The 16292-nt window shown below is 38.9% G+C and overlaps 1 protein-coding gene across 1 annotated transcript in view; it reads right to left on the bottom strand.

Moving 5' to 3' along the window:
* Positions 1–16059, bottom strand: part of LOC121294991 (tetratricopeptide repeat protein 39B-like) — a 61992-nt gene extending 45933 nt beyond the window's left edge. Inside the window, exons 1-2 of the mRNA XM_041219258.1 lie at positions 16013–16059; positions 15868–15912 (exon numbers count right to left, since the gene is read on the bottom strand). Of these exons, the coding sequence (XP_041075192.1) occupies positions 15868–15909 (42 nt within the window). The 5' untranslated portion in view covers positions 15910–15912; positions 16013–16059. The remainder of the gene's footprint in view (positions 1–15867; positions 15913–16012) is intronic.
* Positions 16060–16292: the final 233 nt, after the last annotated feature.

Consider the following 16292-nt stretch of genomic DNA (forward strand, 5'->3'; position numbering starts at 1 on the left):
GCAGGTGTACCGAGACTCGATTGCTAATCAATCATTCAACTGGAGTCTCGGTACAACTGCACGTGAATTAATAAAAGTGCAATTCCTTGTGCTCACATATTATTTTACTTGCATGTGAAGTGCTGTGCAATCCTCGTGCCTTAATACAAACATACATTTTAAACACTTGTGTTCATAACCAATATTTATATACTGTGTATTTTATACATAAACACCAACATTAACACACTACAGACAACATAAAACACTAATAAACACAAAGGGGCGGGACACTCTGCCACAACATCACAAATAAAAATATATAAAACATTTAAGGGGCATTCCACAGTATCCTGAGCGTCACAGAAGGGACATTCAGAGGCAGTTTTTTCACCCTATTTTTTTAAATTGTAATTTATTATTCACAATTCTATTCATAATAAACACCAGCTTACTTGACTATATGAATAGTAAACAAAAACTCAATTTTATTCTTTTTTTTTTTTAAACAGGCAAGTTTTTATTAGTGTCACAGAGGGGACAGCAGAAATAAAAGGCTTTTTAAAATTTCAAACTACAATTAAAAAAGTCTGTGAACTTATAATAAACATACAACTTCTATCTTCTTATTTTATTAAGATAAGGTATATCCTTAGTAATATAATTCATGTAAGTAAATATTTACAACTATTTAAATAAATTATAAATAAGCTAATACTGTCGCGGAGGGAACAAACTTGTCCTGTTCCGAGTGCTGCTGTTTTTTGTAAATTAAATTGTCCATTTAAAAGAAAATATTGTTATTGTTAAGAATCATGGCAAATGAACATCGTAAAGCTTTCCTTCTTGAAGGTAATGGATAATTTCAGTGTTTCTCACTTCCGCTAGTTAATGTTTCTTTGCTATCACATTTGCAGCATTTTAATTTTGCTTCTTATTTAAATTATGGCAAATGGACATTTCACATTTTTTTTAATTGCCTAATCTGTCACATTAACAGACCTAGACTAGTGAATCCTTCCGCTTCCATCAACAGGACAGTCCACTTTCTCAAAATTTGATCTATAGATATCCAGCTGAAAACCCCCTCTTTAGAACTGAACACCTTTCCACATGTCTTTTTTTTTCTCATAAGTTGCACATAAAGTTCTTCTTGGAGATGCTGGAGAATTTCAGTGTCTTATTCACAACATATTTGGCAGTGACAAAGTCTCCAGCCTTAATTACCAATGCAGGGGCCTGTTTATGATTTGCTGGTTTTTCTTCTCTCTCGAGCTCACTTGGCGGCACAGTTATACCACTGCCATTTGCATTACTTTTGAGCTCAAGGAGTTGGTGGTCAGTACAGATATCTTGCAACATTTAACACACATTTCTTGCTACTGAGATAGTAGTGCTGTTTGCTTTTTGAACAAAGTGCACAGAGTGAGTATGTGGGATGGCCTTTACTCTCTGCCATGTCATTTGCAGCATTTCCATTGTGCTGCTTATCTGAAGTCTGGAATAATAGAGGACATGGATCTTCTTGCGCTCAGCCTTTGCAACCTTTGCAAAATCTTCTGGGTTCTGGACAACTGCTCTCCACACAGAATGTTGGTATAATATGTTACTCAGATTGTACAGATTTTTTTAATTGGGAACCAGCCCCATCACTCCAGTAGTGCACTTTGTTCACAGTAGTTTATTGCTGTATGTTTCTAATAATTGCCTTGTATAAATTAATAATTGCCTGTTAAAGGCAACACACTGTATTTGTCATGGGACAATTAATCTAAAACTACAAATGACTTGTGCAATAGTTCACTATCATTTCTGTAGTAAATTACTGCAGTAAATATAGATACAATTTAATTTGACCAATGTGCATACATGATCTCTCTCTGATGTCTCAGCTGGAAGATTTCATAACTGTTTTCTTGCAGAATTATTTCTCCCAGTTTCAGCACTTCCTTTAGGTAACTTAGTTCCTTATGTTGTCTTCTAGTGTTAAAAATATGTTGTGCAAAAGGCTCAAGCTGTCCTATCAGGTCATCTTTGGACTCTTCTGTAGTGGCATCCACTAGTTTGTTCCACAGTTTTGACAAGTCCTGTCAACACATGAAGTAGATTCCATGCTGCAGACAGTGAGACTCAGAATTTCTTCAGCTGATTTGGGCAGTGAAGTAATGACCTTTCCAACACCTTCAATGAGCAGTTGTACATTTTCATGGTATTTGCACAGGCATACTTCATGATCTCTGCTTGTCATAGGTAACACATGAGGTGGCCTCTGCCCTGTGCTTAAACCCGCCCCCTATACCCACTTCAGAGAAACTGTGGACAGTTAGGAAGAGTGCTTGAGAGAAGCAGGATGGATGCATGCTCTTGGGAGTGCTATGCGTGCTTACTTTAAATGTATTAAGGAACATTTAAAATGAGATTAATAGGAGAAAAAATGGCATTTTGGATTACGATAGAAAAGATACTGCGGCGAACTTTAGATATTAATGCATTGCACACACCAGTGTGTATGTAAAATACGTCACGCTACCCCAACGAAACATGTTTTAAAATGTCAACATTCTTTTTTTTTTTTTAGATGGAAAGACAAGGTATATTTACGAACAATTTATTTAAAAAAAGAAAAAAAAAGAAAATTATCTTAGCTTGTGAAACCGATCGTTGATCATGGGCGCATAATAGTACACTTGCTGCAGTCTGTGGTGTCCCTCCCGTTTCGGAATATGTATTACAGTAAATTTTATTTTATAAAATAGAGAAAGCCAATACATTTCATACCAGGTAAACGTATATTATAGTACTGTAAGAGGAAATTGAACTTCATATTTCTATTTCATCTGAAACTTTTGTTAAAGCAGCATTTAATATGCTAAACGTGTCGGAGGGGACATTCATAATTATAACAGCCTTTTCAGTAAAAGAAAAAAAAAAAACAGCTTGTAAAAAAATGTATTTATTTTTTAAAAAACATGTTATTAGTATGTATTGTCCTTATAGTTCATTTGATGGTTTATTTTAAGAGTGAAAGTATAAACTAAATTAGATGTCCCCTCCGCGACACCTTATTACTGCAATAGTTACAGAAATCGCTTTGTTTATAATGTTTATTAACATTCTAATATTTTGTACGTGTTTATTCTAAAAATCTTATCTATAAAAATATGTGTTGATTATGGACTTTAAACTAATTTGAAAAATGCTAATTTTGTCAGCATTACCGTGGACTGCCCCTTAAAAACAAAGGATTAATATCGTACGGTTATCAAATACATACATACTGCACAATAACACAAATCAAATTAATTATCTGCTTGCTGAAGCGGTTTTTATTTTAGCCAAAGAGGTTTTCACTTGTGGCAGCAATGCACTAGCCAAAGTCACAAGGCAGTGTCGTCAGCTCCCTAGCAACAAGCTTCCTATATCGGGAACGGACTCTTTCAGTGCAGCGGGTTTGGGCATTTGAGCAAGGAGAGGAAGACTCATGAAATTAATTGGAGACTGAAGTTGATGAGATGCAATTATCCCCTGCTGTACGAATTAAAGTGGTTGTACATTATTTATTAGCTTATTTGTTTTTCTATGTATAGCTGATTTATATTGGACCCTGACAACCACGATATATCGAGCAGGTGGTGTACCTGGCTGTCCTAGATCCCAAACCAGCAGCTGCATTCTCCATACCGACACCACTGCACTTTAAAGAGCAGCAGCAGGCCTTCTAATTCCAGAATATGGAAAAGCTGGGTGAAGTGGGGTCATATATATATATGTGAGTAAATAAAAATAAATCTATACAAAAATATGCACTTTGCTGTAACTTGTGCTTCAAATTATTATTGTATTTTCTTTCCACGGTAATAGACATTAGGAAAGTACCCCTTAGCGCCATCTAGTGGGAACTGGGGAATATTTTGATTGTAAATTATGCTAACAAGGCAGCACAAATACAAGATGCATTAAAGGATTAGGCCTAATGCTATGAAGCATTTATCTGATACTAAGAGAAGCTATAAAAAAAACAGTAGTGTTGTACTTCAATACTCATTTGCTGTGGAGGTCCCATTATCTAGTTGTTTATGATCTCCACCTACATCCAGTTTACAATAATACAATGTCTTGTTACTTAATCCATAAATACTAAGTTACTTTATTTATCATATTATACAGCACTATTTCGAATTCCCCTTTTTCTTTCTAATGTACTCCCATATTTTTGCATTTGGAAAACAAATTACTGTATTAAATGATACATTGTAACACCCTTACACACAGAAAAAAACTATGAAACATTCTTCATCACCTCATTCTGATTGCTTTTACTTACCCTTTACAATATAAAGCTCTTAACAGCTGGTTTGTTTCGCAACATAACCTGAACTGGAAGACCAAGGAGTTGAAGTGATGCGGACCTCAATCCAAGTGTCATTCAACCACTTGACAAAATCACGCAAATAAACAACAGCACATAGCACATAGTGGATTACCTAGTGTTACTTTAGGTAAGTTAGCCCAGGACTACTGCTAAACAGATTCTGTGAAAAAGTGTTCAAGGCAGGGGCTACAATGCAAATATTACATGCAGCAAAGATGGTGAGTCAGGGGAACAAAGGTTCACATCCTGACTGTGCAAAGTTATATGCAGGATATTTAGTGGCTAATTAAGAACATAGCAAAACCGGAAATGTCCCAAACTGCAGTGCAACAGGTGTCTTATTTCCATCTTAAAATTAGCAAATAGCCCTGAATCTAGTAACAACTACTCTACTTATACTGTGTAATAATATAATCCAGAAGCATTCAGTGACTGTGCACTGTTGAGGACATCCCATTCTGGCAGTATGCCCAAAGCTCCAAATATTGACTTTCAGGAGAACAGGGATAAAAAATAGTTGCAAACTAATTGTACTGTACTTATCAGCAGAGGGTTATTCAAAGTCATTTTGGTGTATACAGATTTTTTCACATTTTGGTATAAGATCCTTTCACTGTTTTCCCCCCTCACTGATGCAACTCACTTACTGCGTCCCACGTTTGCAGGATTAGAAGCACTGAGATGTGACACACCCTGCACTCCAACTGTAGACCTCATTACTGCGTGAGCCACTGGTGACCCTTACTCATTTTATTCAAAGATATATTAAGGATCAAAAGTCAACCATTAAAAAAAAAAATAATAATTTACAGTGATGGAAGAAGACTCCGGTCCTGTGGTAACCTACACAGAAATTATTTTTCTGTTGATTCATTCCTACTCAAAACACAATACATATTTTCTAGGTTAAAAGTAAGCTCAAAACAAGCCAAATGTGAGACTGTTCTTTGGCTAGGCTATTCAGTTTTAAATTAAATTTGAATATGGTTTATTTTGCAAATGAATATATCCGGCTAATTTGTTAAGTTAGGATGGCAAACCTTTTGGATAAAACTTAAACTAGTATAAAACATTTTTAAAGTAGAAGTCAGTGCACAGAACTGTGGTTGAGTCTCTCTTCTACTTTATCTGGTGGATGACTCCTGTTCCCTTGCTGATGTAATGCTTCAGACAGCTGCCATGTCAAGTCCTTTTACTGCAGGAAGTCTTTGAAGCACAGCCAAACTAAGAGCTTTTGCAAACACGCCAAGGCTGCCAAAGCATCTCCTCTTCTTCAAAGGCTCAAGTGTAGCCAGGGAATTATTTGCAACTTGTCTGTACACTTTAATGCGTACCACAAAATGTCCTTTCATATTATAGAAGTTTCAACAGGATCACAAACAGCATACTATATGTGGTAAAGATGAGAATACATGTTAAAAAAAAAAAAAAAAGTTTTTCCAAACAAATCATGTTTGACCACTGCTGTATATTTTGTGATCATAGATGGCTCCAAAAAAAAAAATTGCACCATTGAACTTCAATATGAAATGAACATGAGGAAAAAATGAAGCACACCATGTGAAAAACAACCGTTTTATTAGTACTTTTACCAAATGAACATAATCATAACTATCTCCCACTGTTTCTCTCTCTTACTCTGTCTCTCTCTCTGGTCTGTAGCTTCTCTAGCAACCTAGCTAGGCAACCAAGACAAACGGCACTGGAACTGCCTAAGCCTGCCCTTTCAGAAGATATTCAAGCCGATTGGCTGGGCTTGAAAAAAAACATCTCTGGACTCAAAAGTCCCAGGCTTGTGCACCTGCACGGTATTGTAGATGCCTCCATAGAATGAATAAGAGGAACAAGGTCACAAACAACATCACAAAACCAAACATACACTTTCCAGGAACATCACAATAAGCTTAATTGCAAAATAGAAAATAAATCAATGGTGGAAAGAATTTAAAGACACTATTACCAAAGGCAAGCCATGGCCTGCTTGTAAAAGTACTGTATGCTATCTCATGTTTCACGTTGGACCCAAGACACTTGGCAACATTGCTTGTATCCAAGATCCTATTACAGGCACGGCAGTCTCTTAGCAATAAGCATCAGGAAACGTGAGAACTGTATTAAAAGGTTGGCAATATGGCAACCACCGTTTACACATGGAGGTGTCAAATTAAAAACAACAAGGTTTTAATAAAAACCTTTTCATATAAATGTACGTTTGAAGTGGTTTTTATATACATGTCAGTAATATAAACTATATTAAATTTAATGGGCCACTCTATATGGACGAGGTGTTTTACTAATAGGACCATAATATGTGACACACACACAACACCCATCCATATATAGTTAAATATAAACAAGTATAGTTAAATTTAAAATGTAAAAAGTGGAATATGGAAACTGTGCAACCATTTCCACCAAATAGCGATACGTTTGTCATCTGGAAATAACAAACAGAGACTGACAAACAAACACAAAAACACTGTGGAAAAGCAGACCCGCTGCTGCATATTCACTAAAATGCAAAGGCAATGAAGAAAGCCTTGATGGAACAGCAACATCTAAAATTAAAACTCAAGCACTCTGTTCTGATCCAAAGGTCACCCACAGCCCAAGTTTATAATCGCAACTTGGTATAAGATAAAGAAACTATTTAATTTATGTATTTGTTTTTTTTTAAATTGGAAAGCGTTTTCTTTGTTTTTAGGACAGTGCAGCAGTTTTACATGGCTGCTCATTCAGCTGCATTAAGGAAACCATTGCAAATGAACTCCTCATCATTGCCCCTTACATCACTAATGCCAGGAAAATGCCATACTTGTTATTTGAATGAATGTACATACACATTGAAAGTGATGGGTGGGCTAGTTGAGAAGTCATAAGCAGAAAGCTTGTGATACATTAGTATGTAAAAAGCTAAATAAAACACTGGTAAGCTTAGCCAAATATCTGCCAGCACAACATGCCAAACAAAACAGCACAAAAACATTTATTCAGGCAGCAACATATTCCAACTGAAGGGTAATTGTTTCATATCAAAGTGGGCCATCGTCTGTGCTGATGAATATTTAAAAACAGTGTGTACAGCATGTACTGTAAGAAGACGTGGTGTTCTGTAACACAACCCTTAATGAAGAACTGTCATTGCAAGTCCCACATGAAAAGGCAGCAAGTCGGAATTATATTTTATGAAATTATTCAACATGCACACATACTGTAGGTAGGAACAGATCCTGGACATGTATTGTTCATGTAAAACGTTGATTTGTGGCACTTTACATGCAAGATACGTTACCTGCTAATGTGTGGGTATGGTGTGTAATCTACATTATCTAGATGCCTTGGAGAAATCTATAGAAGATTTAGGATTTTTTTAAACAAGTTTTTGAATGGGAAAACGTAACTGGATTGATTGCACGCTAGTCTCAGTTTATTCAGTAGGAATGCTTTCTTTCAAAAAAAATAAATAAATAGATTTAAAAAAAAAAAAAAACGTGCACGATTGGCTTATTCTCCACTCTCAAATCTCAAACTTTGCTGAATTTCCTCAAAACTCCCAGCTATTCTTAAGGTTGATCTACTTCAGGCAAGTGTACTGGGAGGTTTCAGTACTACGCTGTTAACTCTACACTATAGGGTCCACCTAATGTTAAAAATTCCGCCGGCGACCTGGCCCTTTAAATATATGTACTCAGGCATTGTAAGGAACAGCCCTGCTGGAGATGCACCGTTCGAAAGAGAAGAGTCAGAGCTTCAAAACGAGTTCAAATTTGTGTATTTCCGGTATTGGATCATGTCAGGAGAGAGCTGTGAATGCGAGCGTTTTGCAATGTTACTGCTGCTCTGTAAAACAGAGCTACCTCGGTGCAAAAAACAAACATTTTCAGACACTTTTTCAGACACATTTTCAAACTCTTTACAAAAAAACCCCAAAAGAAATGGATACATCGAAGGCACAATGACCTGTTTTACAATAATTACATACTTTTGTTTATTGTGTTGGTGGATCAGATGCACGAGAAAGTTAGTGTTAGGGTTAGGCTGCCACGGTTGCCCCCTTGTAGGGCTTTTAGCCACAGAAAATATCTCCATCTTACACCACATGATCAGAATCCCTGGGATGAATAATTTTAACACTTTTTTTTCCACATTTTTCAATTGCTCCGTTCTTTTTGGTTGCTTTTGGTCTCTTTTGCATATATGGCCATTATTCCTTTATTTATAATCCAATTTGTTCAATTTGTTTTCCATGTTCCCTACATGTTGAAGTTTCACTGTACACTGTCAAATTTGCTTGCCATGCTAAAATATAAACACACACAAATGTGTGTGTGTGTGTGTGTGTGTGTGTGTGTGTGTGTGTGTGTGTGTGTATCTGGCTATCAAAGGTTTTGAATTCATCCTGTCCACATTTTGTTGTAGTAAGTTTATCTGGAACAATATAAATAAATATAACTTTTATTGCAATAGGGATCAATAAGACATTGTCCTTAATGTGCTATGAATGCCAATATGGATTGAAAAGGTTTATCCCAGATGAATTTGGAAGCTATGGCAATGTTTAAACACTATTAAAACAGCAAATTGTCGGTTTTAAATAAGCATCTTGTTATTGTTGTGTGTGTGTTTTTGTGTGTATCTTTTTTTTTTTTTAAATAAATATAACTTTTATTGCAATAGGGATCAATAAGACATTGTCTTAATGCTGCTGAATGCCAATATGGATTGAAAAGTTTAGTGCAGAATGAATTTGGAAGCTATGGCAATGTTTAAACACTATTAAAACAGCCAACTGCCAAATAAGCATCTTGTTATTTTGTGTGTTTTTTTTTTTTTTTAAATAAATGTCTATGCACTGAACTCTATTTTTACAATTGAATGCACACCAGTCTCAGTTTATGCTATAGGGATGGGAGAAGTAGTTTCAAAATATATACACATCAGTTGGCTGTTCATCTCCACTCCCAATCTGCATATTTTGTACTCCACTGAACCTGTTAGCCATCAATTGTGGGGTGTGTGTGAATAAATTTTGGCGATCAAAGAAGGTTTGTAATTAATGCTGTGCCTGGGGATCCATAGGCATTGCCCTGTTGGCGTAATTGTTTTATCTGGAAGCTATGGCATATTAATACAGGCCGAAACATAAAATAACCAACAACACCACAGTCTGCAATAGGCATCTTGGTATTTCCGGATAAGACATTGTTTTTACAGCTGCTGTAAAATGCCATTAAGGAGTCGCACTGAACTCGTTTAGTGCAATGAATGAATGTGGAAGTATGGCAGATTTATGTTTATGGGATGGTGATTTAGGAGTAACCACAGCCTCGCTACACATCACTGCCGCCAAATCTAGAGCACTCCCCTCGATTCTGGTGTGTTTTTTTTTTTTGTAAAATCATTGACCGATTAGAAAAGTTAGCACTGGGAAGTTTCAGTACTACACTACAGGGAAGATAGTATGATCAACTTGCCTCCTCGGTCTATATACCAAATCAACCATTATGTTTGTAATTTCTTTCATTACACATGGAGTCACAATTAAATTAATTTCTTTAAAATGTGTTGAACCCAACCCATTCAATTTCCAAAGTTTATAACATCATTCCTTTCAACGTGCGCAAGTCAATGTACACAAACAACGTAGTCCTGGGACGTTCAGATTCTAAGATGGACGTAAAACCCATCGCTGCCGTCGACGGAGCTGCGGGACGAGACCGAGGGTCCCATTCCGCCGAGTGGTAGACCCGAGTGTGGGACGAGACACCGACGAAGCCCTGTCTCGCTCGGAGTGGACGAGAAATAACCTACACTGCGCCACCTAGAGGGTACAGATGGCCGGTCCACTTAATTCGGTGGTACCTCCCGTAGAGTACCCCCATTCATTTTTTTGTTTCCGCGCCAACACGACAAGGGAGAAGGGTGACAAGAGGTCAGGAGTTAGGGCGTATGAATGCGGATGTCGCACAAATATTGATACCCTCTAGCACTGCCCAGCCGGTACGTCCATCCCACACGTACCGTGGCTAAGGGCTCTACGTAGGACCCTCGCCACCAACTTCCACCCCACGATATCCATCAGCACACCAACCGGGTATCTAAGGTGCCCCACTTGTATTCCCGTGCCGGTAGTGCCTGAGAAGACCCCGCCGACCAACATCGCCCAGTAGGACGGGTCAACACCGGGCAGGAGACCTGAGTGTTGGCCCCCGGTGTGTCAAACGGCACGTCCGCAGACCGTCCTGGGGACGAGTTGCTACCACCCGAGAGGGAAAGGGGGCCCGTGAGGTACTTGGTGAGTCCGATTCCTACTTCATCCCGACCGGCCCCGAGGTTCCCCCCCGTCCACCGACGTCCGTCAGAATGTAAAGAACAGTCCAGACCCGAAAAGAGATCCCACGGAACGGTGGGACAGACGAATCGAAGAAACGGGCGTTTTTTTTTTCCAAACAAAACTTTTTATTATTTATTTATTTTATTTTTTTATTTATACCATAGTCACGGCCATGGTGCCATTTAATTAAAACCCTGACTTTGACCTCACCGGAAATAAACCATGTAGAAATTAATTAATAAACAATTTCTGTGTTTTGAGTATTCTGATTAGAAAGTGCTGAATCACATGTTCATATCTTATTCATATCTTAGTTATGACTCTCTTGTTTCACAACATACAGGCTGGTTCTATAGATTTTAGCACTAATCTGGGATTACTTTACCTAAGGATCCAGTGGGTAATCTCAGAGGAGTGCTAAATTGGGGCCTGTGAAAACAGCTGTTAATCTGTTAGTGAATTAAATACAGAAGCTAAATGTTCTTAGATAAAAGTTTAAGTCTATGCGTACAACACATGGCTACAGTTTTTTAGTATTGAATGTACCAAAATGAGCAGGTGAAATTTTCAAAACTCTGAAAAATATAACCTTTTATCAACCAAACAAACCTAACCAGTTGAGGGTGCATCTGTGACTATGGCTAGAAACAATGTTGGAACGTTTGTGTTTAGAAATTGTGGGAAATGGCAACTTGTAAAATGACAACTAAATTAATTCTGTAGTAACTAGGAATGTATTCATAAAATTAGCTTGACAGTAGCCTCCACAGGAGGGCCAGAGCTGAGTACCATTGGTCTAAGGGTTAATCATGTTGGACTGTGGCAAAGTGCCTGCCCCTGTGTGTATTTTGTGTTGTATGTTGTGTGTTAATGTTGGTGTATAGTCATTGATACACGGGATATAAACGGGTCTGTGTAACACAAGTGTTTAAAATGTTTATTTGTATTTAGGGACAAGGATTGCACAGCACTTTACGTGCAAGTAAAAAGTTATAATGTATGAACATGGGGAATTGTACTTTATTAATTCACGTGCAGTTGTACCGAGACACCAACTGAATGATTGATTAGCAATCGAGTCTCGGTACAGCTGCATAAAAGCAGCATGTTTTCACTCACTCGGGGTTGTGTGTTCGGTGAGTGGAGAATGGGATTGGAGACAGAGGTAATAATAAGAAGAGTAATAATAATAGTAGTTAAAAATATCTGCTCACCGTGTTTTGTCTGTATAGTCCGTTTTGTTTGTCTTTGTTTTGGCAAAAGTGCCATGTCTTGCATTTCTGTTTGTCTTGCAACCTTTTATTTTCTGACTGTCTGCTCATTTATTAAATGCTGAGCGGTACCAATCGCTCAGCTCCACCCAACTCCACCTCTCTGTCGTTTATTTCCTGGTTCCTGTTTCTGCTCTGACGTCCCCCACTCCGGTCGTCTCTGTGACATGGACCCATGAACGAAACTGGAACATCGCTCATAATTGTGTATTCTGTTGTTTGTCCTTAAGTGTAGCTAGGTTTATTAGTTCACTTAGACACTTTGGTATCTAATTATTCTTGAACCTCAGAATTATTTCAGAATCAAGGCACAGTAATTGGTTTGTTTTGGCATATGGAGTTTCTAAATCTAAACTAAGACGCTTACAACAATGCAAAATTGCAAGCACGTTACAAGACAGTACACAATATAGCATATTTAAATGCACATCTCCCTTGCTCTCCAGCACTTCCTCCCGGTGCTGCGGGGTACACGTGTTGATCTGGAGGGACAACACGACAGTGGTGGTGTATGTCAACCACCAGGGTGGCTTATGGTCTCCGGGGTGGCATCGCATGGCCTTCAGGCTACTGACATGGGCTTAGAGGAACTTGCTGTCCCTGCGGGCAACGCATATTCCCGGATTGGTGAACTGGGCAACGAACCTCCTCTCCAGGGAGGGTCCACATCTGTCAGAGTGGCGACTCCATCCTCAAGTAGTGGAGCGCTTTTGGGAATGGTTAGAGAAGGCGCAGGTTGATCTCTTTGCCTCGGCGGAGACGACGCATTGCCCCCTGTGGTACTCCCTCCACTGCTTAGACGGTCCACTCAGTGTAGACACCTCAGCGCACGAATGACCCAAAGTGTTTTTTGTACACTTTCCTGCCTAGACCGATGCTCCCGGCCTTTCTCGAAACGGTCCGGTTAGAGAAGACGTCGGTTCTTCTAGTGGTCCCCAGGTGGCCCAGAAGAATCTGGTTCTCGACCCTGTGCCAGCTCTTACAAGGTCACCCCTGGGAGATCCCACTTCGCATGGATCTCCTCAGCCAGACGAGAAGCACTTTTTGGCACCTGGAACCGGGCAGGTTCCTGTTATGTGTCTGGCTCCTGAAAGGGACCGCTGGTTAGCCCAAGGGATATCAGATGCAGTTCTAGGTAAGTGGAAGTATTCCAGACTTGGAGTCATGACCCAGTCTCTTGCCCCATGCCAGTTATCTTACAGTTCCTTCCACACTGAAGGTGTATTTAGCAACTATTTCTGCATGCCATAACTCCGTGGATTCAGTATCTCCGGGTGCACATTTTTTTGGCTACCTGATTCCTTAAAGACGCGCGTAGATTACGGCCTCTGAGGAGGACTGTTCTCCCCAAATGGAGCCTTAATACTGTACTGGAGGCTCTCATGAAGGCCCTGTTTGAGCCCATAAACTCCATAGAACTGAAGTATCTGTCTATGAAGACAGCCTTCCTCGTGGCTATCACCTCCACTAAGCGGGTCAGTGAGCTGCAGGCGCTGTGGGTGCATAACTCCTGCATGCGTATTAGCGAAGATGGTAGCAAGGTGTCATTGCATACAAACCCTGCTTTCCTCCATCCACCCTTATTTTCTTCGGAGGAGGATGAGAGATTGAATTTCCTCTGCCCAGTGCGGGCATTGAGATGCTACGTGGATAAGACAAGAGCTCTGCATCAGTCCGACAAGCTATTTGTCTGTCACGGAACACAGACCCTAGGACAGCCCCTCTCAAAGCAGCTTCTGTCACATTGGATTGTGGACACAGTCTCGACTGCGTATGATGGTGCTGGCTTGCCCCCACCTGGGAGGGTAGCCGCACACTCCACTAGAGGGTTGGCTACATCTTGGGCCCTCTTCAGAGGGGCTTTGCTGTCTGATATTTCTACTGCGGCTAGCTGGGCTACGCCACATACTTTCTCCAGGTTCTACCGCCTTAATGTAGTAGATCCTGTCCTGCCTTTGTTAAGCACAAGGGTCCTTCAGAGTGTAAGCTCACACCGCTAACCCTGGGGTTATGCAGTTCTGATGCGTCCCTCATATGCTGCCATTCCTTCTCCCTTGCGACGGCTCTGGTATACATTATCCCATGCATAATGTCGTTGGTGGTCATCTTCGAATTGAAAGGGAATGTTAAGTTGCTCACGTAACCCTGGTTCCCTAAAAGAGGAGACAACCACCAACCACGAGCTCGCTTCGGTTGCCCTCACGGGTTCAATGGAAAAAGAGAAATGGCTTCCTCAGAATGACGGTTTTAATCCCTCGGTGGGCGGGACCGAGTGCATCATCCCAGGAAGAGTTATGTGAGTAACTCAACTTTCTCCATGCTGCTTCCGATCAGACATAGTGAACAGCTGAGCAACGTTACTGGACAGTAATTGTATGTTGGGCGGTTTAATACTACTGAACAGAAAATAAACAGCAATAGCGACATTAACTTATTAGTTACACACAGTGTGTGTGTATGTATGTATGTATGTATGTATATATATATATAGTGTAGCGTGCACAGGGAAAGGAGCCGGCTCTTTTGTACAGCGGTATCGGTGCTATAATTTAGTAGGAGTGGTCACGGGTTCGCGCCCGTCCTCCCTCTGTGTGTGGATTGCCTCACCCTGTGTGATGCACCTGCTTGCAGGTGCCGGGGTCGCTACAATAAAATATATATATATATATATATATATATATATATATATATATATATATATATATATATATATATAAATAACGTATACATACATAATAACGTATAAATATACAAATATATAATAATATACGGTATATTGTAATAATATATAATATTAATTATATATATATATATATATATATATACAAATGCGTTATTATGTATAAAAATATGTAACATAAGTTTCATAATAACATTATACAAGTGTTTCACAAAACCGAGCGCATGTTATTTAAGCACCAATATTCATTTTAGCAAAAAGCTTTCAATTCATTCAGTTTAGGGGCAAGTTTAAAATCCTGTTCTGTTGTTCATGTTTATGAACTTCTTGTATTAAGAGTACCCCAAAAACTTGCTCTATTGCGCTTCACTGGCTTGGGACCATGCGACAAATGTTGGATTTTTTCAACATCATCTCATCCTGTGTGTTTTGCCGTCGCAGACATACAATAAAAAGCCTTATGACTTTAAAAAAAAAATGATGCAGCTCGAGGTAGTGCGGATGACGTCATTCAGACCGTTGGAGACCACTGGCTGAGGCCAAAAATTGGGTCGCAGTCTAAAGTATAAACCAACCTTTAGGTAAGCAGAGCGCCTAACAACAACATCGAAACAGGGAGCGAAAGACCGACCGGTGCAGTATAATAAAGAAAAAAAAGTGCGCTGTTAAATATTTTATAGTTACACATACTGGAAATAAGTGTCACTAAATATAAATTAAAGTAACCATACACCGCTTGCTGTCTTATGAAAATAAGCATACCATAATTTTGTCTTATGAAAATAAGCATACCATAATTTGTCATGAAGAAAAAAAAAAACGGTTTGCCCAAATTAATTGAACAGATACACATATGTTATGTCAGATAAACAGATCAATTTGAAAATTCAAATTTTAACCAATACACTTATTTTGCACCTGCTGCTACTGTTAAACCAGACAACATTCACCCAGTGTTTTGCCTCTGGATTTCAAAACCTTCAGCTACTGTCTGTAGCTAGATTATATTAAAGACGGTAAGTACCTTAATACTGTTAATTCAAGCTTCATAGTCACAAGTGTGATACTCTATTGTGTACGATACCGTTTAAAAATGGCAACATAATTGTATTAATTGCAACCCAAACTGAGCACCTGTAAAAGTAATCGGTACACAGCCTGAAAAATACATTAAATGTCTTGAGTAATACAAGTCTCCGTAGTATAATATTAAACGAGCAAATTAATTTACCTCATCAACATCATGTCCTGCTCCGTTTCCTACATAAGCCATAGTCTGAAAGTAGAACGTGGAAAAACAAAGTCTATATATTATTTAAAATAATAACAATAACATGAACCAATCTTAGCTTCAACGGCAAAGTGAACGAACGTACTGTAGTTATTTAGTTCAGTCTTCCTTGGAATGATTGCTTTCCGCCGGATTCAGTCAATAACCCTGGTACTGATACAAGCACATTCATAAAACACACCTCCTTATAAATTATTACTTTTAAAACACACCTCCTCGAGGTCTCAGCTACAGACAAACCTACCAAATAACCCCTCCTTTCACGTTATCATCACCGTATAACTTGAATCAATTGTGAAGATACAATTTAAATTATGAGCTGAATCTCAACTGTAACCGGGGACAAACAGAAACTATCTGGAATG

This window comes from Polyodon spathula, chromosome 2 (genome assembly GCF_017654505.1).
Source record: "Polyodon spathula isolate WHYD16114869_AA chromosome 2, ASM1765450v1, whole genome shotgun sequence".
Classification (NCBI taxonomy): domain Eukaryota; kingdom Metazoa; phylum Chordata; class Actinopteri; order Acipenseriformes; family Polyodontidae; genus Polyodon; species Polyodon spathula.